Source organism: Zootoca vivipara, chromosome 5 (genome assembly GCF_963506605.1).
Source record: "Zootoca vivipara chromosome 5, rZooViv1.1, whole genome shotgun sequence".
Taxonomy (NCBI): Eukaryota; Metazoa; Chordata; class Lepidosauria; order Squamata; family Lacertidae; genus Zootoca; species Zootoca vivipara.
This window is the reverse complement of record NC_083280.1, coordinates 90,771,541-90,799,104: the sequence shown is the minus strand read 5'-3', so window position 1 is coordinate 90,799,104 and position 27,564 is coordinate 90,771,541. Positions and strand designations below refer to the sequence as shown.

Sequence of the window (27,564 nt, the reverse complement as noted above, 5' to 3'; positions counted from 1 at the left end):
GCCGGAAGTGACGGAAGGCAGTCCGCCCCACCCGCGCGCTCTCATCCCGTGAGGAGAACGTTCCGAGGACGGAAAAGTGGGCGGGGCGTGTCCTGGTGGACGCGGGTGTTCCTTCCTCTGGCCGACGCGGGGACTCCCGTCTCGTGGGAATAGGCCATTCCGCCGAAGGAGGGCAGCGAGGGAGTCCAGGAGCGTGTAAGTTCTTTGGTGGGGGGGGGGGGTTCCTTGTGTTCTCCAAGCCAAACGCAGACTCTCGGGCTGCTTCCATGTCGCCTCAGGGGTGAAGGCCGGGTTGGGGAGGGAGGCAGGTCGCTTGTCCGAAAGGAAAAAGAATCCGAGGAATGCCTGCAGTTTTGTTTTGCTATAATGTAACGGGTGTTATCAACGCATGTCGTGAAGGAGGAAACCAGGAACCGAGTCTGGTGGTTCCCCCTGCAGGCGGGGGGGGGGGCGGGACTTGAATAAAATATTTGGGGGCCCAAGCAAGCCCCGCCCTGCACAATTGATCGCAGTGCCGGATTTACGTATAAGCTAAACAAGCTATAGTTTAGGGCCCCACTCTTGGGAACCCCCCAAAAAAGTAAATGGGAAAAAAATCCCTGCATACAGCAACAGTGTTTTTGTGTTGTGTAGGCTCCTACGATGTAAGCCTGCTAGCCTGCTCCCTAAAATATCGCTGCTTTGTTCATTTCTATAGGAACTTTTATTATTGCCAAATGCCAGTGTGTTTGCATTATTAAGTTTGTTACGTACAAAAAATCAAGTTAGAGCTTAATAATTATTTCACTATTAATATACTTCGTCTTAAATGTATTTCAGTTCAACAATTACTTTGATAAAATACATATTTTGTTATGTGCAAATGACTTTAGATACCTATTAGGTCCATAAATGACCATATAGCATATGTTTAACACAAAAAAAAGCCACAATTTGTTGTTGACAAAGGGCAGCTGGACATATAAAGGGCCCCCATTACCTTCAGTAATTTAGGGCGTCATCAAATCTAAATCTGGCCCTGATTAATGACGAAGAATAGAATAGAATAATTTATTATTGGCCAAGTACATTTTCCAACATACTTGGAATTTGTTTCGGCTACATTGCATTGTAAACATACACACACTGTTCCACTCACAATACAAATAAGCAAAGAAACCTGCCCATAATTGACCTCCCCTTCAGCTACACATCTACAAATTTTACGATTTAATGGCACAAGGGAAAGAACTGTCCCTGTGCCTGGCTGATTTTGTATATGAAGACCTGTAGCGACATCCAGATGGGAGCAGGGCCGGCTCTAGGTATAGTCCCGGTGGCGCCGGGCGCCGGGCGGGCAGGCGGGGCGCTGCGCGGCAAAGCCACGCGCTGTGGGGGGTCGGAGCGATCTCCGTGCCTCAGCGCCAGGGCACCCGACCTGCTCGAGACTGCCCTGGATGGGAGTAAATCTAGCCGATGATGACCGGGATGTAAAGGTTCTGCTGCAATTCTCTCTGCTCTCTTCTTCAATCTCCTTTTTTTTTACTTATAAAAAATTCACTTACTGACTCCCCTCCCCTTTCTGTGTGTTTGTGTAAAGATATAATGGTAATAGCATTCTCATTTTGCTTCAATGCAGGAAGGCTTTGAAATGAAGGGTGACCAAGGAACAATCTGTAGTAAGGAGAGAGGGTTTTTGTATGAATTCAGCGCTGGAAACCAACATTTTGTGCTTACAGTTCCTCTGAAATTCCCAGTGCAAGAAAGTGCTACCCATTTACATAGGCATCTGATGCGTCCTTACAACTTGCCGTGCTTCATAGAAAATGGTAAGGATTTATTCTATACAGTACCATCAGTTGCATAGGGCCTCTTAAAAACTTGGATTTCACGTAATGCCATTGGTGGGGGGGCTTCCTTCCCTCCTTTCTCTGAACTCTTCCCCCTCCCTTCTTTCTGCTGTGGGAATGCTCCCTCCACCTGTGAAGCAGACCACCAAACTGTAATGCAGAAAAATATTACATCGGGTATGAGGGACTTGCACACCAAATGTGTGGAACTTACAACCTTTCCTATGAATGTCCTCTTAGTAACATTAAAAAAATGAATTTACCCTTTATAATGACTGTAAATTAATAAGATAAGCATTTCAGTTAATGGATAACCCCCCCAAAAAAACTGCCATTATTTCAGATTTAAAGGAATCCCTGAATAGATTCATTGAGGAGGAATCCATAAAAGATCATGATGAAGAAGCAGAAGGAGCCCTGGAAGCTGTAAAATCTGGCAAAGTAGATTTGCACCAACTGGCAAATGCTTGGGCCAAAACGTATACTGAGGTAAGAAGTCTCCATAGCATTATAGATGCTTCAGAAGATGATGCTGGAACTTATTTTTGTCCATATAGCATACTCATTCTTTACTGGATATTTCACTCTCTGATTAGAAATACATGAACCAACTATTGTTGTTTTGGCTCCATAAGGATCCATGCTCAGAATGAGTTTGCTTTCCATTGTTCAGTTATTTGCCTTCCTCTCTTCTCAGGCTCTAACGAATGATGGTTAATTTGAACATAAACTACTTCGCAAGGCATTAACAACTAATTGTTGCTAGAAGGCTGATTGAGTTTTCATCTTTGGCTTATGCCTTCCCTTTTTCTGCTAATACATGAATTGCTAATACCCTGTTTCTCATATTTTAAGACATACCTATAAAATAAGCCATAGCAGGATTTTTAAGCATTCAAGGAATATAAGCCATACCCTGAAAATAAGACATAGTGATAGGCGCAGCAGCAATGCCGGCCGCAGCAGGAGGAGGAGGAAAAAAATAAGACATCCCTTGAAAATAAGCCATAGTGTGTTTTTTTGAGGAAAAAATAAATATAAGACATGTCTTATAATATGAGAAACACGGTACATGAATTTAGTTTGTTTGCTTTTTTCCTTTTGTAACAAACACTGGCAAAAATGTTATTAATGCATTATATATTAGATACTTAAGAATTGTGTGTGCTTGCACAGAATCTTTCAGTACAGTGGAACCTCTACTTATGGACATAATTAGTTCCGGAGGTCCGTCCGTAAGTCGATCCAGGTCACTGATAGAAGCGCCGTTGTGCACAGGCGCATTAGGTGGCAGCGCGCTTCTGTGCATGTGCAAATGGCAGAAGCTGCTTCTGCGCATGCGTGAATTGCTGCAAACTTGGTATTTACTTCGGGTTTGCCGCAGTCGCAACTTGGATCGGGCCCAAGTAGAGGTGGTCGTAAGTAGAGGTTCTACTGTAGTTGGTAGCCCATGGATGGATTTAAGTTATTAACAGATAAAAAAAAGATGGGTGGTACTGTGTTTTTCTTTCTGGGACTGATGGGAGTTATAAGTTCAGAAGCATCTGGAGGGCTGAAGTGCCCCACTCCTAACTGTTTAAAGGTATGTGGTGCACTAACAAACTTAACTGAGAATTTGATTACTTCTGTAATCTACCATATTGCATTAAGTTTGCATTGATCAATACAATCACTCGTACTAGGAAAGTACTGTTAAACACTGACAGTCTGAGCCATTGATATTATTTAACATACTGCTCACAATCTTTAATGCAGATAAAGAACATTTTAAAGTTATCTTACTGCCTTTTCTAAAGATTCTTATAAACACAGAACATCAGTAATTATTCAAAAGGAATGGGGTTTAAAAAGAAGAATGATGCTGAATAATTTCTTGTACCTCTGTGTGATTATTTATATTCGTTTGTAAAAAATATTTATATACTTGGGAGGGACTTCCCTGTATCCCTCGTCCCCCTGTTATTCCTAAAAATATCAAGAGTGGTTTACAACAGTTGTACATAAAACCCATACAATAAAAGTAACATATAAAACAGTTAAAATCAGAAATCAGCTAACTGTTGTGGAAAGATATATTCTTAATTGCCTAAATAAGCCTGATGGAATAGAAAACTTTTCAACAGGAGTTGAAAAGTTGAAACAATGCAGAACAATGGAATGAAAACCTCCATGGTGTGATTGGTGTGTGATCTCAGATTCTGGTTGGTAGTGCTGCCATTGATAATTCATATATTAATGGCAGTACTTCTAACTGGCATATGCTCACCAATCATTTTCATATCTTGAAGAAGAACCTTATATAAGATTCTTCTTCTATATAAGAAGAACCTTACATAGCCAAATAGTAAGATACTGAATTGTATAGTGAATCGTAGCCTGTCTTGTATCTCACATTAATTTTCAGAAATCCTGTATCTTAGGACATGCCCAATAAATGTGATAGATTCTGGCACCGTGTGCCCTAATCAAATTCAAGTTCTCACATATTTCCTTTCATAAATCTTGTTTCTCCAGGGACTATTGACATCAACTTCCAAATTAAGAATCATAGATCTGAATCAAAGCCCCCTTTTTGACGGATTACCTGAGATCAGCATCTCTTGGGAAACTATGGCCCAAATCAGGGATCCCCAACCTTTTTGGGCCAGTCGGCGAAGTGCCTTTTTTGTGCTTAGCATCTTGTTGGAGTTGGAGCATAAAAAATACGCTTCCTTGGAGTTATAGACAGTTGCTATACAAGAATGAATGAGGGAGAGATCACCAGTTTGCTAGTTGTGGCTGCGCCTTGTCCAAAGCAGTTGTCAGCATGTGGATTCTGAACCATGGAGGCAAAATCTTCAAGGGAAAACCCACAAATTTTATCAAAACAACAATGTCCCACAGGCAACCAATCAGTATAACAATTAAAAAAGAATTTTCGAGTCTTCATGTGCAGGGCACGTTATCATCATTTTATAATTTTCCAGGCAACATTGGAATATGCAAGACCTGAAGACCCAAGCTGGGATGAAGATTTTGCAGATGTCTATCATGATCTTATCCATTCTCCTGCTTCTGAAACTCTGTTAAATCTGGAACACAATTATTTTGTTAGCATCTCTGAACTGATAAGTGAAAGAGATGTGGAACTGAAAAAATTACGAGAAAGGTAATTTTTTTAACCTGGCATTTTCTGTTAGCCCTAAAATTATTATAAGAGAGAAGAAAATAATCTGGTGTGTGTTATTTTTCTAAAGAATTACTAGAGATTTAAATACTGTCAGGAACCGAAGTGCAGACAGTTGATTTTCTTTTTTTAATGGACCTCCTTTTTTAATGTACTGTTCCCGCCAAAGACAGTTTTTGAAGTTTCCCTTTGCCATAGAGTTGAGTGTGTGTGACACCGTTGATTAAAAACAAATCTGCAGTCCTTTACAAACTTAAAAGTAAGGGTCCTTATTAAGTTGATAGAACTAGTTTAAGGGTCATAGTTTTTTTGGATCCTCGCCACTAGCTGTGTAGTAGCAGGTCACTATTTCACATATTTAACTTGTGCTCAGCTTCACATGCTTGGTGGCTGGGCAGCTGATACAGCACAAGTTAAATTCACGCAAGGCAGACAGCTTAAAAGCTCTTTCTGTGCCCAGTTTTCCTCTCTGGGGAGAGAGCTTTTAAGCTGTCAGACTTGCTTACTGGGCTCTGGGAAGATCTCACACAGGCTCTGTAAACTTCCCTACCTTTTCAAAGAAAGGAAGAAAGCTATGCTAAATGGATATTGCAGCATGTAAACTTCCCTGCTCCATCATCTGGCCATGCTGGCTGTTGCATTTCCAAACATCTGGAGGGCAGCTGACATAATGGCAGTGAGAGGAGACAAACCTTTTTTGGTGGCAGAAACCCTGTCGCGAACTCTCCCCCAAGGGAAATTTGACTCCCGCCCCCCTTTGGTGGTTTTCATTCCACCAAGCCTTTAATGGTTTTTAGTGCTGATTGTTATGCTCTTTTTCAAGATGCTGTTTTTAAGGTATTTACTCTCAGCTTTTCTTCTATTGGCATAAGTTTTTGGTGGGGGGGAGCCTCTTGTCAGGGCCAAATTGTGATGCATAAATTTTTTTTTACAAACAAACAAAATATTTCTGACTAGATTTTTATTGTAGGCAAGGTGCTGAAATGGATAAGGTGATGCAAGAACTGGGGAAGTCATTATCAGATCAAGATGTAAACATGCTGGCAGCACAACACTTCGAATCCCAGCAGGTAAATGAAGCACCTGGTTGGAATAAATTGGGCAGTTCATTTGTTGTTAATCAATTGGCTGAATTGATACCTCCTTTTAGGTTTTGGAGAACAAGTGGAACAATGAACTGAAGCAAACCACAGCTATCCAGAAACAGGAGTATCAGGAATGGGTGGTAAAGCTTCACGAGGATCTGAAAACCCCCAGCACCACTATCGGGTACCCTTCTTTCTTAGTTTTCTTCATAAATTACTGGTTAGGGATTATATCTGTTAGGAGTCTGTCGCTTCTTCTGACCAAATGTTTAATCTAGTCCTGGATTAGTTTATGGGACTGTTATTTTAGTGTAGAAAATCAATATCCTAATATGGACTAAAAGCATACAGGAGGTAGGAGAGACCCCAATAGGATGTTACTCTGTCACAACAAAGGGGGGTCTGCTTGTGTTGCAAGATCAGCACCAGGGCCTAGATATGAATGAGGCAGCTGGTTGCCTGTTGGCTAAGAGTTTCTCACTCTGTGCTATGCTGTTTGTTTTCACAAAGTGCTCAAAGGGGTGAGCAGTGCTCTTCCCCGACCCATTTTGTCATTGCAACAACCCTGTGAGGTAGGTTAGGCTGAAGGGCAGCGTTTGGTTCAGGACCACCCAGCAAGCAATTACGGCTTTGTGGGGATTTGAACATTGGTCTCCCAGATCATAGCCTTACACTCTAAGCTGCTACACCACACGGGCTCTCTGTAGCTCTGCCCTTGAGGCTGTTGCAGTTCACATGGTTAGGATAAAATACCTGTTGCTGTCAAATTAATAAATACGGAGGCAGTGGGGGACAGAAAGCTTTGTCTGGCTTCATTTTCTTTCTTTTTATTTCAGTGATGAAATCAATGTCCAACCCAATCAGTGGAGAGAATCTGCAGAAGGCAATGGGAGGCTTTTTGAAGACCAGAGACAGCTGGAAGAAAGTTTCACTATTCATCTGGGTAAGTGAAAGATTGAACGCCCAGAGCTTTTTCTCACAGCCACGTTTTCATTCATTTCCAGATTGAACGTGTTTGTCCACGTATCCATATTCAATGGCTCAACACACATACAGACCACAAATTACCAAATTTGAAACATGTATTGTGATCTAAACCTATGTTGGTAACCACATCAGTGAGTAAAAAATCATTGAAAAGCTTGGCTGGTATTGATTACAACTTATGAAAAAGGTTGTGCCAAGTGCAGATTTTCCATCACTAAGTTTACTTAGTGTAAAGCTAGTTTCGTGCACCAGCAAAAGTAGTTTACTTTAGAAATCAGATCAGTGATGACTATTATGTCTTCTCTGAGAGCCCAAATGATTTTTCTAAATACAAATGGACCCAAAATGGGTTTATTTCAAATAAAGGTAAAGGGACCCCTGACCATTAGGTCAAGTTGTGACCGACTCTGGGGTTGCGGTGCTCATTTTGCATTATTGGCCGAGGAAGCCGGCGTACAGCTTCCAGGTCATGTGGCCAGCATGACAAAGCTGCTTCTGGCAAACCAGATCAGCACACGGAAACGCCGTTTACCTTCCCACCGGAGTGTTACCTATTTATCTACTTGCACTTTGATGTGCTTTCGAACTGCTAGGTCGGCAGGAGCTGGGACCGAGCAATGGAAGCTCACCCCGTCGCGGGGATTCGAACCACCAACCTTCCAATCGGCAAGCCCTAGGCTCAGTGGTTTAACCCACAGCGCCACCCCTTTATTTCAAATTGACAGATGCTAAAACTGTCTGATTTCCCCTGAAGTCAGATTATTGTTTTCTAGATATTTTTGTATTCCACCCCCCCTCTGCTATTGATTGAGTTGCTTGATATTGCTGCAATATTAGCAGACGCTGCTGATCTCTCTGAACTGGTGTACTTTGCCTTCATGAGGACATTGCTACACTATGGTTAAGTAAATTTCTGTTCTGATCTGGGGTGAGTCTACTGGGCTTATTTCACTACACATACCTCTGTTTTTTCACAAGTTACTAAGAGAATGTATATGTTCACCTTTGGGGAGAGAATGTGTGTAGTTTGATATTAGAAGCGAACAGTAGTTAAACGTCTTTAAACTGAGACACACAGTATAGCTCTGGTCCTTGCTATTGCTCCCTCGATATGTGGGATCAGGTAACTGATTTTACAGTGTGTTTTAGATTAGCTTTAGCAGTAAAGTCAGATTATCTGGACATGGTTATATAATTCACTTTTGCTGAGGTGATTCCAGCTCCTTTTGGTCTTTCTCTTTCTCTTGCACACACACCTTCTTTTTTCCTCCTCCCTAGGAGCCCAATTGAAAACGATGCACAACTTGAGACTGCTGAGGGCAGATATGCTGGACTTCTGCAAGCACAAACGCCATCACCGCAGTGGAGTCAAACTCCACAGGCTTCAAACGGCACTGTCGCTTTATTCAACTTCTCTTTGTGGCCTGGTCTTGTTAGTGGATAATCGCATCAGTTCGTACAGTGGGATCAAAAGAGGTAAGTTGTCCTCATTGAATTGGATTTCTTCCTGTGGAGTTCAGGTCAAAAGTTATAAAACTACGTACTTTTTTTGCCCGATCTAACATATAATGGATCATTTGACAGCAACCTCTCATTCTTCCTATATGAGCTCCCTTGTATAAATGGCAACTCCCAGAGGGGTAGCTGTGTTAGTCTGTGCCAAGGAGACGAGTCTGAGGCATTTGTCCTTTAACTTCTTGCATATTTTATTGTTAAATCTGGGGGGAGGCACAATTTTTCAAAGCAATATAATGAAGTGCATCACCCAAATAGTTGTAAGGCCCACTTGTAAGAATGTAAAATGGGATAGAGAAGTCAACTTTGCACCCTTTTTTTCTTGCTGGTTTTAAATCGTTGGTTTTAAATTTAAATCGAAGCCCTCCTGCATGCTAGAACCTTTCCCGACACCTAGTCTTCTATGTGAAGGGAATGTTTTTACACAGGAAAGTATTCAATCGCGTGAACTTCTGGCTCATAAACCAGGTTCTTCTCCACTGAGACCTACAATCTTTCTTTCCTTTCTTCCAGATTTTGCAACAGTTTGCCAGGAGTGCACAGACTTCCACTTCCCTGGGATTCAGGAGCAACTTGACGTTGTTCAGCAGGTTGTACTTTATGCCAGGGCACAACGCAGCAGCAAGTCCAAGAAAGTGCATGGTCAGTACTAGTTGTGGTTGCTTTCCTTCAAATATAAACTGAAAGTGATTTCTAGTGTCCTTGCCAGTAAAAATGAGGGAAACAAGGATTCCAAAAGTGTTATTTAAGAATACATTTCTACGCACAAAATTTTTAATTCTCAAGTTTCAATTGATCACTGCTGCTTGTGTTAGAAATGTTCCAGTTTCTTCTTCCTTGTTTGTGTAGAAAATAACTTGATCTTTCCTTGTGCGACATAATATATAACCAAGACAGATTATATATATGTGTATGTATGTATGTATTGTCCAGTAGCACCTTAGAGACCAACTAAGTTTGTCAACATTTTTGCCCTGCACCCCCCCAAAATGTGGCTTTCCTCCTCCCTAAAAAAAGCTCAACAACCTTGACCTGAACCCCTAAAAAGGGGGTAGATCACTGCCAATTTTTAACTCTGTGAGTAGATTGCAGTGTCTTGGGAGTTGGCCACCCCTGCTGTATATAGTGGGAGAATGGGGTGGGGTTTTTCTCAGGAGGGTAGTAGGAGATAGGTGATTGATTGACTCAATGGGTATGGTAAACCTGTTGACGACTGTTAACAACTGCAATTAGTCCTACAGAAAAAAGCAAGGGATAGTATGCAGATGATTAGCATATGTAATGAAATGGGAATCCAATATCTCTATTCAGACCAGGTCTCTCCATAGTTTTCAGTTTTCCTGCTACTTCAGTGTATCTGAAGAAGCATGCATGCACACGAAAGCTTATACCAAGAACAAACTTGATTGGTCTCTAAGGTGCTACTGGACAATTTTTTTATATATTTTGACTGCGTCAGACCAACACAGCTACCTATCTGAATCAAGATAAATTCAGTTACATATGATATACTAATATTTTTTTTTATAATCTACAGATTCAGGAAACAGAAACAATGGCAATGAGGATAAATCTAAGAACATAGAACAAAACCTGTCAAATATTTTACCTGGTACGTTTAGTTTTGCAGTTTGTTCAGTTAGATACTTTCCTTGCTAGAATTCATAATGCATTCTTTTTGAAATTCCTGTCAATTTATCATTCCAAGCTAGTTGCCTAATGTGCTTTAACTGAAAGGCACCCCAGAGTTTCCAAGGGCTAGGCAATTTTGAGATGGGCCACAACCAGTAACCTAATTAAGGTCTCTGTGAATTAAAGAATGATTTGTGTCATCTTGAAGCACAAAGGGAAGAAGAGCTAACAAAGGATCTGGTTTAATAGGTTGCTGTGTGATTTTGGTAAATACTATCTTCCAAAAATCTGCCACTCTGGCATAGTCCTCCACAGGTGAAAAAGCACTTCCTTAACTTGAAAACCCCACCAACAATATGCAGAGAGACTCCAATAAATATAATAGAGGTGAATTGGAGTCCTGTGCCATCAGGCTAGTCTCCTGTGCTTTAGCAGAGATAGAGTGTAAATGAAGTCGAGCTCACGTAGCTTTCCATTCAGCTTCAGTAATTTTAATATTCATGTCCTCCCATAGCTGACAAGATCCAGAGCAATCTGGGTATTGGAAATACAGCAACATTTTATAAATTTCCACATTCACCCCATTATTTCTCTAAGGTACAGTGGGACCTCGACTTACGAATTTAATCCGTTCCGAATGCACACTCGTAGGTCGAAAGCTTCGTAAGTCGAGTTTCCCATAGGAAAAGCGGTTTCCCATAGGAATGCATTGGAAACGGAAAAAATCGTAAGTCGAGGAAACCGCATCTAAAAACTCGTAAGTCGAGGAAACCGCATCTAGCCGCGAACGGGTTTTCCGTTCGGATGTCGGAAAAATCGTAAGCGCGCGGCCACTTTTTCCGCTCGTAACTCGAAAACATCGGATGTCAAATAGCTCGTAAGTCGAGGTCCCACTGTAGTGTCTCTCATAGACTTTCAAACATTCTCAGAGATCGAGGAGGACCATAACTGACAGAGAAGACTTGGGCTTTCTGAAACCAGGAAACTTTTATACCTTATAGTAAGGAATCCAGCATTTTAGCTAAAGTAGAAGTGAAGATGTAAAAGGATTAAGCTTTTGGCCCATCTCTTCCATGTCGTGTTAGACTAAGGAAAGGGTTAGAGACTTTTTAAAGTGAAGCAGAGATGGCAAGGCAAAGAGGCAGGGAGGAAAGTGTGTCGTTTCCATTGAAACCCACAGGAATATTTTAGCATTACAAGTCAGTACTTGGAATAGTTGACCTAATTGACAGGAGTCAGAATAAAGACTAAGGACATTCCAGATCTCTTACGCTGTTCACTAAAGGATTCAAAAATATTCTGCCACTTTTTAAAAGTAGAATCGGCTATATATACGGTACCTGGGAAGAATTTAAAATAAAAACATAAACTTTGGCAGAATCACTGTTTTCAAGGCTGCTATATGCCCAAGCCAATATAAATTGAGCATGATCCAACTTACAATATCTTTCTCAATAGGAACTGCCAAAGGAGTAAAATTGTGTTTCACAATCAAGAAGTTAAAATCTCAAATGAATTTGTGACTGTTGCACTGCCTTGTTTTGACTATGTTCTATTTGTCCACGCATGTAAATGTTAAATAGCATGGGGTACATTTTTACACTTTGCCATGTAATCTTGCCAAAAAAACAACATGAACTATATTTAATTCTTACCTAATAGAACACATCTGATATCCAGAATTCGGATGTGATGCTAAAATACTTCCCCACATTTTACCCCTTTCATAGGTTTTGGTTTTAAATTTATCACTAAACTTATTACAACATTTTTCCCTTAGGAGAATTTTACATCACCCGTCATTCAAATCTCTCTGAGATTCATGTTACTTTTCACCTCTGTGTGGATGATAATGTGAGGTCAGGCAATATTACTGCCCGGGATCCTGCAATAATGGGCCTACGAAATATCCTCAAAGTGTGTTGCACACATGACATTACCACAGTTAGTATTCCTCTTCTGCTGGTACACGATATGTCTGAGGTAAGCAATTTATCTCCAGTGACTCCTTTTTCCTGCTTAACAATATTATGGCTGACCCTGCTAGTTTCCCAAAGTGGTGCGCATCGACCCACAGTGAATAAAGACCTAGGAGTCTAAAGGTTCCTGGAGTAGAAAAGCAGTTTACAAGATGTGTGAAAAACCTAATTAGGAACTGTGATCTTCAGAAATAAAGGTCATGGGCATATACAGAGTGCATCTTCCTTGCTACTGAAAAGCCTCTCTATATTTAACAAGATTTCACAGTGGGGGCAGTGTTCTCAGACCATACTATATTGCTTTTTTAAAAAAAGTATACAGGTGAAGAGTTTCAGTTTTAGAACAATTGTGTGTGTGTTTTCAAAAGAAAAAATCTTTATTTCCTCCAAAGATACAGCTATAAAAGCAAGCTGCCTTCTGGAAAACTTTAAGGAGCTTTTTAAAAGACCTTGGAGCTTGGCTTCAAAGCTACATTCCCCCTCACCTCATCATCACAAACACATACCGTGTTTCTCCGAAAATAAGACACCATCTTATATTTCTTTTTCCTCAAAAAAACACACTATGGCTTATTTTCAGGGGATGTCTTATTTTTTCCCTCCTCCTGCCGCGGCCGGCATTGCTGCTGCGCCTATCACTATGTCTTATTTTCGGGGTATGGCTTATATTCCTTGAATGCTTAAAAATCCTGCTACGGCTTATTTTATGGCTATGTCTTATTTTCGGAGAAACAGGGTACTTCAGGCCTCCATGCTGCTGCATAACGCCATCATTTTAAGAAGTTCTCTGCACTGTTTAAAAACCTATGTTAAAAATGGGAGGAGGAGCAAGCACTCTCTCCCACAATTATTTTTTCTCCCATCCAAAATCAGTAGGACCGTAAGTAAAATACTCACACTTTGTTCACTGGTATTCTGCCTCCCTCTCCCTGCTTGCTCGGTAGCTAGCCTAGCTAGTACACACATTCATGGGGCTCTGCAAAATGGGGTGTGTTTTGTCACTCAGTAGGCACATCCTGTGAGGAAATAACAGTCAGAATCTAGAATCGATTCTGATTGACTTATTAGGGCTTCATAATACCTGCCCTCTCCGGTTTATTAATAGGATTTTGTGCTGTGTGCTCATTCCAGTATTGTGATTGGCGTGATTGTTGAATAGCAGAAGTTGCCATCTATTAATGAACACACAATTACCAAGCGTTCATTGGCTTTTATCTGGCAGTATGTTGCATCATGATCCTTAGAAAAAATGTCACTGGTATTCACAAGAATACAGTGGTACCTCTAGTTACGGACTCGATCCGTTCCGGGGTGGCGTTTGCACCCTGAAAAGTCTGCAACTAGAGTGCCATTTCTGCACACGGTGCGATACAATTTGCAGAGATTTGCAGAGTGCTTCTGCGCATGTGCGTGCGGAGCGAAACCCAGAAGTATACACTTCCAGGTTTGCCGCGTTCGTATCCTGAGAAAATGCAACTGGAGACTGACGTAACAAGAGGTACGACTGTACTCAAAAATGGGATTTCTCTGTTAGCCTACTGACATATGCCTATGTGTGTGATATGTGAAAATGCATATCGGAATGATGGGGGCCCTTGAGAGAAACGGGAAATTTGTGACTGCCCCTTAAGAACAACTCTTTTGATGTGGAAGGAGGGGAGTTTGGTTTTTGCCCAGGGATGTCGCCACTTACCCTGATATTGGATCACCCTGCTTTTAGACTCTTGGATAATACCAGCAGTTCCTGGCCTGGGAATCAATGGAAGTCTGTAGAATGGGCGCCATTAAGGAGGAGCTTCTAATTGCATTGCTAGAGAGGACCCTATCATTCCTCCTGCGTAATAAAAAAATTCCTTCCAGTAGCACCTTAGAGACCAACTAAGTTTGTCATTTGTATGAGCTTTCGTGAGCATGCACACTTCTTCAGATTCCTCCTGCGTGGGCTCCGACTCCACCTAGTGGACAGAGGGGAAGTAGGTGTCTCCTAATCAGCTTTTGTTCCCACCTGAGGCATTCTCATCACTCTTAAAAAGGTAAAGGGACCCCTGACCATTAGGTCCAGTCACGGACGACTCTGGGGTTGCAACGCTCATCTCACTTTACTGGCCGAGGGAGCCAGCGTACAGCTTCCAGGTCATGTGGCCAGCACGACAAAGCCGCTTCTGGCGAACCAGAGCAGCGCATGGAAACGCCGTTTACCTTCCCGCCAGAGCGGTACCTATTTATCTACTTGCACTTTGACGTGCTTTCGAACAATCACTCTTAGTTCTAGCTTATTCTACCCCCCCCTCCTCTGAAGCCCCTCTCCACCCAGAGCAGCAGCTTCCCCATCTGCCCTCCAGATCTTCCAACCTCCCTCCATTTGGAGTGGCAACTTCTACCCCTTTACTCCTTTCCTGAACATTTTTTTTCAGGTTGTTTGCTAAAAAATGAAGGGGAAAAAGGCTTCCCCTCTTTCTTTCCCTGCTCAACGGACTGTATTCAGGGAAGGGGACTTGCATCGCAGACCCATAGAGTCGTTCCACATGGTTCAGTGCACCTGATCAGGCCCATGTCCATCTTGGGTGCGCATGTCTGTAACTCCCCTTGCCTGCACACATGTTTACAGAGCAGCAGCCTCCAGCACTTTCCAGCAACTTTTCAGGGGCTCCCATAGGCCACAAGGAAGAAACAGTACCTTGACTAGGTATTGATACATCACCCAGGACTGGTTTGAGGGCCAGAGCACAGTGGCGCTTTCACCTGGTGGTATATTGCAGGTGAAACCACTGCCATCGGGTTTAGGCGTCATCACGCATTGGCCCTCATACCAAGGGGGGAACAAGGATTGGCCCTGGCCCCAAAAGGCACCATGGCCAATGGCGCTGGTAACTCCCTCTGTGCTCTGGCTGCAGGTGCCACTTAATACTCATTCCTCACTTGTAAGAAATCATTATTTCATTGTGGCAGCACCTGTACTCTGGATCTCCTTCCCTATTGACTTCAGGCAGGTGCCTCTGTTGTACTTTTTGCCAGTTGTTAAAACATTATTGTTCAGACAAGCCTATCCAGATACATTGACATTAGTATGTTTTAATCTCTCTTTTCCTGCCAACCTAGCAGTTCGAAAGCACGTCAAAATGCAAGTAGATAAATAGGAACCGCTACAGCGGGAAGGTAAACGGCGTTTCCATGTGCTGCTCTGGTTTGCCAGAAGCGGCTTTGTCATGCTGGCCACATGACCTGGAAGCTATACGCCGGCTCCCTCGGCCAATAATGCGAGATGAGCATCACAACCCCAGAGTCGGTCACGACTGGACCTAATGGTCAGGGGTCCCTTTACCTTTAATCTCTCTTTAGTCTATGGTTAATTTTAATTGTTTTTTAAATATTTTGACTTGTTTTTGCTTGTTTTTTATTTACAATTCTACTATTTCTTGTAAACTACTTAGAGCTTTTATTACAATCCAGCGGTGTATAAATTTTGTTAAATAAGATAAACAAACGGTGTTGTTTCTGAGAAGATTAATTTTATAGATTTCAATCCTGTGCTGTTCTCTGTGCCCGGGCTTATTTTTATTCTGTGCATACCCAAAATGACAAGTACACACATTGTCATCCAAAGCAGTCATCATCCAAGTGTCACATCCTGTTTCTTCCATAATGCCTTTTATGGCATCAGCTCGTAACCTCACTGACTGCCAAATGTGCTCCTAATTTCCCTTCAGAACAACAGGACCTTCCTTTTTAGAGTCTGGTTTTTATCTTCGCCAAGACGCAGATCAAAACCACCGGCAAACACCCACATTGCATGTGAGCAAGAGAGTGTGTGGGCAGATGAAATTACAATGGAGATCTAGTATTTCTTCCGCTAAGCCTGAAAAATCCCTATATCTGTATTCCGTTATCCCTTGCTACTCTTTCTGATTCATATATTACATAACCCCAAGGGCTAAGTAAACAGACGTTAAGGATTTGCATCATGAGAAAATTGATTCTAAATGTTTCCAGTTTACAAGATGTTTTGTGGTTTTACCTTCAGTCTGTATTTTATACATATTCACTGAATCTAGGTATTTTAGTCTTGCTATCCTTGTAGGAGGGACCCAGGTGGCACTGTGGGTTAAACCACAGAGTCTAGGGCTTGCTGATCAGAAGGTCGGCGGTTCGAATCCCTGCAACGGGGTGAGCTTCCGTTGCTCGGTCCCAGTTCCTGCCCACCTAGCAGTTCGAAAGCACATCAAAAAAGTGCAAGTAGATAAATAGGGACCGCTCCGGCGGGAAGGTAAACGGCGTTTCCGTGCGCTGCTCTGGTTCGCCACATGACCTGGAAGCTGTCTGCGGACAAACGCCGGCTCCCTCGGCCTATAGAGCGAGATAAGCGCCGCAACCCCAGAGTTGGACACGACTGGACCTGATGGTCAGGGGCCCCTTTACCTTTTATCCTTGTAGGACATGGTGGGACAGATTTGACTGCTTCCAAACAATGAGTGTGAAATTGAACCTGAATTTAACAGTTATTTATTTTATCAAATGTAAGCTTCGACTTTCTACACTAGGTCCTCAGGGTGGCTAAGTCAATAATGTTGAAAATACAACATTAAAAAGCAAGTTAAAGCACAGTTGGTAACTGATAAAGCAGCAAGATAAATGCAGTCACCAGCTGATATAAATTGGTGTATTTTGAGAACCCAAGAATGAATTTACAGAGCTTATTTATTAGCAGACTTTTGAAATGATTGAGACGCTTAATGTGCATGGCGGGGGAGCAGATTTAATCACACTTAGTATAGTTTGACTGTGGCGTGATAGAATCAGAGTCGGAGAGGTTCTTTTAGGCCGTGTAGCGAAACCTCCACTTGATAGAACTAGATCGTCCCCAAGGTGGCTGCCCAGCCTCTTCTTGAAGACCTCTAGAAAGTGAGAACCCACAAACCTTCTAGAGACTTGGTCCCATTGCCCTATGTCTCACTGTTAAATGAAATGAGACTTGTATAAATAAAAATATTGGGGGAGGACGAGCAACCGGCAGTGGTCGGGGGGAGGGATTGAGTGAGCATAGGTAAAAAAGGTAAAGGGACCCCTGACCATTAGGTCCAGTCGTGACCGACTCTGGGGTTGCGCGCTCATCTCGCATTATTGGCCGAGGGAGCCGGCGTATAGCTTCCAGGTCATGTGGCCAGCATGACAAAGCCGCTTCTGGCAAACCAGAGCAGCACATGGAAACGCCGTTTACCTTCCCGCTGTAGCGATTCCTATTTATCTACTTGCATTTTGACGTGCTTTCGAACTGCTAGGTTGGCAGGAGCTGGGACCAAGCAACGGGAGCTCACCCCGTCACAGGGATTCGAACCGCTGACCTTCTGATCAGCAAGCCCTAGGCTCAGTGAGCATAGCAACCGTATATTCAATAAATTTGAGATGAATGAAGAAATGGTGACCCAAAAGAAAAACAGTTAACTTGTTGCAATGGCTTATTAATTTTTGTCATTTGCTGAGTGTCTTGAGCTGTATATAAAACCCCTACTATTTAATTGATATTAATCAATTTTGTTTTTTATTTTAAGGAAATGACTATATCCTGGTGCCTGAAAAGGGCAGAGCTTGTATTTAAGTGTGTTAAAGGTTAGTAGTGCACAGTCATATTCTACATTTTTTGGAAATGCCAATTTCAAGAGTAATGGGAACAGCCTTAACTCAATGAGCACATGCATTGCAAGCAAAATCCCTGGCATCTCTGGTTACAAAGCTCAAACAGTACAGTTAGGAAAGACCTGAGACCTTAGATCGCTGCTGCCAGTCAGAATAGATAGCACTAGACTAGACTAAATCAGCATGAGTCAACTTGGTATGTTCCACTAAAGTAGTGATTTCTGAACTGTTTGAAAACTAGACTTAACGACTATGCAAATGTGTGTGGAATTGCAGCCTGAACCACACTGCATATCAATATTGTTATTTTCTTCTGAACGGAGTGTCCATCATAAAATCCACTATGCCAAGAGCTCTTTGTCTTATTGAGCTTTTCAAGACCAGAATAAACCCTTTGGGCCTTCCCGTTGAGCATACCAGATAGACACCATAAACATAGAAGAAACTGCTCTGCATGATCTAATAATAGTACTGTACATTAGCTAAGACCATGTTGACTTATTTCTCTGCACTATGACTGTGAAGGTGGGGGAATAAGAAATTCAGGCTGCCTCCAGTCCCAACCAAGCCTTGTATGAAAAGCAACATGTTGCAGGAAGCTGTCCTTGGTTCTGGGGTTGTGGGCAATGTAGTGTGGGGAGATAAGAATTCCTCTTCCAAGGATGTTCCTTTCCCGTTCTATTCCACATTGAATTGTACTAACAAAACCACTGAAAGTCTGCACTTCTTTAGGTGGAACTTGGGCAAAAGCTTGTACGCTTGACTCAAGCCAGTTCTTTTCATGTTGTCATGTGAAGCTGTTGTAGAAAACTGGGAGCGCCTAATTGGCTTTGCTCAGTCAGGTGGCTTAATCACAGAAGCCAGGTTCTATTATATACAATCCTGCTTGGAGCCATGACTTACAGGGTCACTGTGTTTTTGAATTCCTTCCAGGATTCATGATGGAAATGGCTTCATGGGATGGAGGGATTTCTCGGACGGTTCAGTTCCTGGTACCGCAGGTGAGTTAGTTAACACACACACACACTTTAAATTTTGCTATGTTCTAGAACAGACATTTTGATAGGTTCTAGAACAGAAATGGTTCATAGATTTCCCTGAGTGTTGTTATTAAAAAAAAATCTTGTGACTATGAACTTTATGCCAAAAAGCACCTCCCAATCCCATGGTTTTGTTAGTATTTTAAATAATAATAATAATAGCAGGGTGGTTTATCAGATGGAAGGCCTGCCCTGGATTTGAATCTCAATTCAGCTTTGGAACTCCCTAGTTTATATCCCAGCTTACAGGTCCAATGTACGGATAAAATGGGGGTAGTCAACGTATATGTTGCCCTGAGCTGCTTGGAGGGAGGGTAGGATAAAAAATATAATTAAGTGGCTATTTGTAGCTGATAAGCAGAACTTTGCAAATATGTGACTTAGATTCACACATTTTGTAAAATAGCTGTTTGTATAAAATAAACAGAGTTTATTTTGTGAAATGAGAGGTGTGTTTTATTTATTGCTGGGATGAATCTGAATGTAGCTGGAAATTCCCTCTCCCACTTGATGTGTAGAATGCACTTATGAAGCTCCTTCAGGAGGAAGAGCTGGATATAAATTAAATAAATAAAAATTTAAAAGTTGAAAGGAAAGCTCAGAGGCTTAATTTGTGTTTGAGCTAGAGAGAACAAGAAACATATTTACTCTTTGGCTCTCTTCCTTTTTATTACAGAGTATTTCTGAAGAAATGTTTTATCAGCTGAGTAATATGTTGCCACAGATTTTCCGTGTCTCATCTACGCTTACTCTGACATCCAAACACTGAGTGCCATCAAATACTCTGAAAAAGAAATATAGGAAGACAACGGTGAAGTTCCTTGAAAAAGCTGGGATTGAAGACATACTTTAAAGCTTGCACTTTTGTCTGCATGCCCTCTCACCATATTAGGGGCTGTTTTGGGTCCTCCAAGCTTCAGAAGCAGTGGGGAGAGAGGGGCAGTAGGGAGAGTGCTAGAAAAGGCAGGTGCTCAGAAGCCTAATTGCTGTATGAAATGCCACAGTGGAGCTCTGGGTCAAGCCGTAATGTATTTTCCTGTACAGTACATAAATATTGTCAAAGAGATACACTTTTTTAAAAATAATAATAATGGATCTCTTGACAAATGTGTTGATATTTTGTATTGAGTGTAATGCTGATCTCATTTACATTGTTGACATTTGACATTCTTTGCATTTATTTTTATGTGCGAAATGGCTACAACTTGCTTCAGTGCACAGGTTGCAGTCATAAGCTTCTGTAGGCTGGTGGCCGCTGCTGGGAACAGTGGTCTATAGCATTGTTGTCACACACACACCCCCCAAAAAAATGTTTTGTACAACTTACCTGTGGCCAGATACCATGGCTTTGTGCATTTGACCTGCTCACATTCCACATCATTGGCTGCTAGGAGCCAGGGAAATGCACAATTTTAGGAAGCCAGAATATGGGTTAACGAGGGGAAGGGAATTAGACATAACGCTGCTGTTTTCATTTGCAGCCATGTGTATATTTTAGCATCTGACCTTAGTAAGAAGCAAGTTTGGCGAGTCAATTGCAACTTCCTTCCAAGTGGAGTGCTGGTTTAACAGAGCGAGATACTTTTCTATTCCTGCATTATTATACTTGTTCCGTAATACATAGTAAAGCATGAAACATGATATGTAAGCCCTTTAGTAGTATGATATATTTAAACAAAATGAGAAGAGAATCACCTTCCTTGCAGTTAGCAAATAAAAAGTAATGATCATTTCTCACTATCTTAGATTCGTGCCACTAGATTTGTGCGGTGTGGTACAGTTCTGAGCCTTAGGTCACATTGTTTAATGTATTTTTAATCTTTGTTGGAAGCCGCCCAGAGTGACTAAATAATAATTATTATTGTTCTACTGATCATTCTTGTAATTGTCACCCATTTCCAGAATGGAATTTTCCTTTCTGAGGTACAGTGTTTTGGTGTTGGGATAAGATATGACATACCAGCTCCTCTGCTCTCCCACCACTCCATTCCTCTTGAGAGCCTGTGCACAGAACTGCTCTGGAAGATAAAGCTGTCTTTTCTTTCAGCTTAACCTATAATACTAAATAACCTGAAACACTCAAATAAACCATGACAGGCATCAATAGCACATGCTGTGAGACAAACACCACCTTGTCCTTGTCTTCAGACTTCACATCAAATGAATGGATCAGTGTGCAGAATCTAGCAACTTTATTTGTGAGTGGCTTGAAATAAAATGAAATTTATTACGGTCCCAGACCAGCTTCACGTACCGTACTAAGCGAACATAAAACACAATAGAATTAAGTTTGAATTAACAATCAAATATAACAATAAACAATACAAATATGACAGCCATTAGAAATGTGGTTTAGGTCTTAGTCTCTAAAATATTATCTAGAGTTTGCATCTGAGGCCTTAGTCTTTGTAATAGCACAGCTTGTTCCCTGAGTTTTATGACAGCAGCGCAAAATGGGACCACCCTTGGCGTGATCTCTGGATCCTTATCCTCTATCAGGGATTTTAAGCATTGAGGTTCAGACCCACTTGGAATTTTCTGTATAACAGGGGTGATAAAGACCGAGCGAATATGCTCGCAAAAACGACATTGTAGCAAGACATGAGAGACAGTTTCCACCTCTATCACGCCACAGGGGCAGACTCGCTCCGCATACGGTTTACCCACATATCTGCCCTGCAATAAGGCAGATGGCAGCGCGTTGAATCTAGCGCGGGTGAACGGCCGTCTATATTTATATACTTGTAATTTTGACAGATATATTGCTGTGGTAAAACCTCTCCCATTGTCTTTGGTCGCTGGGTACACATTCATATCACTCACATGACACTGAAATTCTACGTCCCAGATTCGTTGGGTGAGTGGCTCTGTTTTGCTTCCAAACCGATAGACACAGACCCATCCATGCAGTTTTAGGCCTATTACGTCATAAAGGTTAGGCCTCTCCACAATTTAAAATGTAACCTATTTAAGTAAGGGTCCTTCGTTTAACCCAAAGGAGGACCTGCCTTCTCAAGGTAGGGAGCAAAAATTCCAAGCAAGCTGGAAGATCAGTGGGAGTTTGGAGACCTTGGAGAGGAGAAAGGGGAGCAAAATTAAAAGGGTATGTGAACCTGATGCTTATACAGTAGAGTAATAGTGGTTATGTTCACGAACTGCTCCTTTGATGTGAATAAGCATACTTTTCTAGAAGAAGAAGCACCTTAGAGACCAACTAAGTTTGTTCTGGGTATAAGCTTTTGTGTGCATGCACACTTCTTCAGATACTCTCTTCTAAAAGAGTAACTCTGCCTCTGTTTTTTAAAGAAATAATTAATACGTGGTCGGCAGACAAGGAAGGACAAGAACCCATTAGAAAGGGACGATAGGGAAGGACTCTGAGAAAGTTCCCCCATACAAAGTACCCACCATTAGAGATTGGCAAGAGAAATTAATCAGTTATATTGATTTGGCTAAATTAACAAATTCGATCAGGGGTGGTTCAAGTAAAAAATTTAATGACAATTGGGAAAAATTTGGAATATATTTAAAAGAACTTGGGTTTGAAACTAATATTTTGTAGAATTCTCAGGAGGAAAGTTAATGAAAGCAGTAGGAAGATAAATAATTTTAAAGTCAGGATGGAAGAGAAGGGGAAGTTGACTCACAAAAGAAGATCCGAATACAGAATTGAAGAGCTGATAAAGTATTTGAGAAGATAGAATAAGTTTTGTTTGAAATTGTACGATTATTTATGTATTGATTTTGCTTATATTTTAGATGGTTGTTTTGTTTTATATTTATTTTAAATTTAATAAAGATTTAATTTTTTTTAAAAAAAAAAGAGAGAGAAAGTTCCCCCATACAAAATCATAATAGTATTTGCTGTGTCCATTTAGTTCAGTAGTCCAGCCTGGATCTCCAGGTGACCTTGCATTAGTTGCTCCAGCGTTGCCCATTTTTTGCTAATCATCCCTGTTCACTGCAGACTGCTCCACCCCTTCTCACACCTGACAACAGCATTTTTTGTTGGGGGTGTGTGTGTGAAATGGATTGCAGCAGCAAGCAAATAGGAGAGCCTGGTTCCATATTTGCTCATATTTGGCTTTCCTGCGTCATTGCAATACACCATCCATTCAAATAGATTCTGCCTCACCTACACAAACGACGCTAACAAAAAACCCCACACATGTTAAGCAAAATAGAAACATCGTCACCCGACCCCACCCACCCACCCTCCCATCTACCTGTCTTCCCCTTTTCTTCCTAATGTCTCAACAAATGCAACTGATTTGTAAAAATGTTATGAGAGACATTGCGCATATCTTTGTAAACCAAGAAAACCTTTAATAATAATAAAAATTTTCAGCTCAACTTGAGTTGAGTTGAGTTGAATAAAAAATTTTAAAAAATAGATTCTGCCCCTATAAACATAGGATTTTAGCAATAGTGACCAATGTGTTCATAGACAGATTAGCCCTCTCTCTCTCTCTTTTTAAGCCACCTAAGCTAGTGGATTATGGTGCTGGAGGAGACTCTTGAGAGTCCCATGGACTGCAAGAAGATCAAACCTATCCATTCTGAAGGAAATCAGCCCTGAGTGCTCACTGGAAGGACAGATCCTGAAGCTGAGGCTCCAATACTTTGGCCACCTCATGAGAAGAGAAGACTCCCTGGAAAAGACCCTGATGTTGGGAAAGATGGAGGGCACTAGGAGAAGGGGACGACAGAGGACGAGATGGTTGGACAGTGTTCTCGAAGCCACTAACATGAGTTTGACCAAACTGCGGGAGGCAGTGGAAGACAGGAGTGCCTGGCGTGCTATGGTCCATGGGGTCACGAAGAGTCGGACACGACTAAACAACAACAAAGCTAGTGGACAGTGAATGCCGTCATAATGGATTGTAAAGCCATTGTTTTTGCCTCGTGAACCTGCTGTAAGTCAACTTAATTGGAATTACCTGAGTTCCACAATTATTATTCTGTAATTGTTTTGCAATCTGGATTCTTTTCATCGCTATGTAAGGGGGAAAGATGGGCTGAAGGAAGACAGCTGAGGGCTGCATCTGGGGATGTCAGTTTTTGTTTCTGGGCAACCATTTTACAGCTGCTGTGAGTCTGAAGCTAAAGGTCAGTGTAGAGACGCTGCGGAAGAAAGTTCCATGCACATTCCAGCTGTGAACACATGGCTGCTGCTTGTCTGTTTCGGAGGAATTTTCAGTGTACCCTCGCATGCTTGCCTTGACCTCGCTCCATGCCTTCCGTCTAGTGTGAATCAGGCAGAAGCTATTCTCTAATCTCACGTCAAATAGGCATTCTGCACAGGAGATGCTTTGAATTGCTGCATATCATCATTAGAACGGTGGCTATGAATGGATCTCGTTTATCTTTAGCCCAAGGTTTGCATCCACAGGACCATCAAGCCAAGATCAAGCTTAAAAACTCTGGAACATTGAATGATTTATGGAATTCATTGACTTCTAAATATGAGGAATGTTCAGTTCCTTTAAAAAGGAGAGTTGGGCCAAAATTATCTCATTTTCGGATCATTTTCATGTGTGAAAAAAAAGCTCCTCCCATTTTTGGCAATTTCCTGCACTTGTTACAAGCATATTCACACTGTTTCCATACTGTTCCTCTTGGGGCCATTTTGTCAAGCAATCGTCTGGCAGCATATTTCACAATGTGACTGCAGAAACTCCATTTGTATCACATCACATTTATCCATTTAAAATTTTATTCTGCTTTTCCTCCCAGACTGAATCATTTAAAATCAGGGGTAGGCAACCTAAGGCCCGTGGGCCAGACGTGGCCCAATTGCCTTCTCAATCTGGCCCGTGGACAGTCCAGGAATCAGCATGTTTTTACATGAGTAGAATGTGTCCTTTTATTTAAATTGCATCTCTGGGTTATTTGTGGGACCTGCCTGGTGTTTTTTAAATGAGTAGAATGTGTGCTTTTATTTAAAATGCATCTCTGGGTTATTTGTGGACCATAGGAATTCATTCACACACCCACACCCAAAAAATATAGTCCAGCCCACCACATGGTCTGAGGGACGGTGGACCGGCCCATGGCTGAAAAAGGTTGCTGACCCCTGTTTAAAATCAAATTGGCAGTGCAATAGCATACACGTATACACAGAAATGGACACAGGTGGCGCTGTGGGTTAAACCACAGAGCCTAGGGCTTGCCAATCAGAAGGTCGGCGGTTCAAATCCCTGTGATGGGGTGAGCTCCCGTTGCTCGGTCCCAGCTCCTGCCCACCTAGCAGTTCGAAAGCACATCAAAGTGCAAGTAGATAAATAGGTACCGCTACAGTGGGAAGGTAAACGGCGTTTCCATGCGCTGCTCTGGTTCGCCGGAAGCGGCTTTGTCATGCTGGCCACATGACCTGGAAGCTGTACACTGGCTCCCTCGGCCAATAACGCGAGATGAGCATCACAACCCCAGAGTCGGTCACGACTGGACCTAATGGTCAGGGGTCCCTTTACCTTTTTATACACAGAAATAAGTCCCACTGAGTTTAATGCAACTTCTTCCTGGGTATTTGAGTGCAGGATTTCAGCTGTAAAGGATTAAATAACTTATTGGAATAATCAACTATGGTTCTAAAACTCAGTACTCTAGCTTCCATTAGTTTTGTTTTTTAAGGGTTGAGCTGTCCCACCCAGGTGAGTGAAAGGAAAGGGGTTGGAATATAATTTTGTGAAGCCTTCCTGCCTCTCCTCCATTTAGTCACATGGTTTGCAGTCTCTCCATTCATTGCTCACTATCTAAGTCCATTCTAGAGATCATTTCCTTGCAAGGAGCCCGGCCCACAATATTTCAGCCACAGGGATGGAAGGAAAGGACCCTATTGAGCCCTAGGCTGATCGCACCATTCATTTTTATTAATAGATACCTAAAAGATGGACAGTTGAGCAACTACAAATCTAATCTGTTGAAACACTTAGCTGTTACTGCTTAAGATAATGATCTGTTTGTTTATAATTAGACTTTTTTATATGGCACAAATTGAAGTCTCTACAGCTACAAAGGCTTTCGGCAGCTAGAGGACATACTTTTGTAACATCAGTTGATAAAAATAAGATGGTCTTTTTAATAGAACAAGTTACTTACATTTTATATTTAACCACTGTCAGTGCTATTATTTCAAAATACTTTCGAAATCTGATCTTGATCTTGCATATGTTAAGAGCTGTCACAAACAGATGCCTTTGCTCTTTGGCAGGGGTCGGAAACCTTTCCAAGCAGGCACACCAGGTCCTAAAGTTCCCCACCCTTGGTAGCCCATTTGGCAGGTGGGCGCTCCCCACCTGTCAATCACCTGACATCACGATGACACCAGGCAACCCATTTTTCATTTGCAGCACTTTTCTAGACTAATTTAAATCTGATTTCTCAACTTGGGCGTACTAGCTTTTAACAAATTATTCCCATTCTTTGGCTGCGTAGCAGCTTAAAAAAAAAAATCCAAACCAGAAGGAATAATAGCAAGGGTTGGGAGAAACACACGAGTCCGTATGCTCAATTGGATCTACTTCAGAGGGAATTCTAGGTATGTAAATCTGAGGCACTGCTAAGGAAGACAAAGACAAAGAAGAAGGATTTCCAAGGGATCTCCTTATTTTAATGTCAAATTTGCCTGTGCTCAGTGCAAAAGGATTTCCAGCACATGTACATGGCATAACATTCAACTGCTGCTTACATTATAGAATCATAGAGTTGGAAGAGACCACAAGGGCCATCCAGTCCAACCCCCTGCCAAGCAGGAAACACCATCAAAGCATTCTTGACATATGCCTGTCAAGCCTCTGCTTAAAGACCTCCAAAGGAGGAGACTCCACCACACTCCTTGGTAGCAAATTCCACTGCCGAACAGCTCTTACTGTCAGGAAGTTCTTCCTAATGTTTAGGTGGAATCTTCTTTCTTGTACTGTAGTTTGAATCCATTGCTCCGTGTCCGCTTCTCTGGAGCAGCAGAAAACAACCTTTCTCCCTCCTCCATATGACATCCTTTCATATATTTGAACATGGCTATCATATCACCCCTTAACCTTTTCTTCTCCAGGCTAAACAGACCCAGCTCCCTAAGCCGTTCCTCATAAGGCATCGTTTCCAGGCCTTTGACCATTTTGGTTGCAAAATGGTGCACCTTGCACAATGGTTTGCATACAGAATACAGTGGTACCTTGAGTTACAAACTTAATTCATTCCAGAGGTCCATTCTTAACCCGAAACCGTTCTTAACCTGAGCCGCACTTTCGCTAATGGGGCCTTCCGCCGCCGCCGCCCTGCCGCCCTGGAATTTCCATTCTCATCCTGGGGCAAAGTTCGTAACCTGAGGTACTACTTTCGGGTTAGCGGTGTCTGTAACCCAAAGCGTTTGTAACTTGAGGTTCCGCTGTCTAATAGGATATAGCTTTAACCCACAGAGACTTGTGCAGCTACCAAAGACAGTGAAGAAAGTAATCCCAAGCTGATAAGGACATTCTATAGATAACGGCTCACAAGGCTGGGAGCCACATCTCTCTTGCGATCCATACTGAGACATACATGAATGCAGGAAGCTTATTTCACTAGCAGAAAATAAGACAGCGATCACCACTACACCTGCTGACAGTAGCATCAATTGTCAAGGTGCAGTATGGATTCCTCACATTTGCAGGCAATGGTGATAACTTGTGGCGGCTTACCCAAAATTAACACATTTGTGGA

General features: G+C 42.0%; 1 protein-coding gene across 1 annotated transcript; it reads left to right on the top strand.

The window, feature by feature from the left end:
* The first annotated feature begins 56 nt into the window (after window positions 1-56).
* Window positions 57-19,926, top strand: C5H12orf4 (chromosome 5 C12orf4 homolog). The gene is made up of 14 exons (XM_035137931.2): window positions 57-195; window positions 1,619-1,808; window positions 2,173-2,318; window positions 4,796-4,977; window positions 5,966-6,065; window positions 6,146-6,264; window positions 6,917-7,023; window positions 8,346-8,543; window positions 9,096-9,224; window positions 10,120-10,194; window positions 11,995-12,197; window positions 17,740-17,797; window positions 18,758-18,825; window positions 19,541-19,926. Exons 2-14 carry the CDS (start codon window positions 1,631-1,633, stop codon window positions 19,631-19,633), a joined length of 1,656 nt encoding a protein of 551 aa, XP_034993822.1. The 5' UTR covers window positions 57-195; window positions 1,619-1,630; the 3' UTR covers window positions 19,634-19,926.
* The last annotated feature ends 7,638 nt before the right edge of the window (window positions 19,927-27,564 follow it).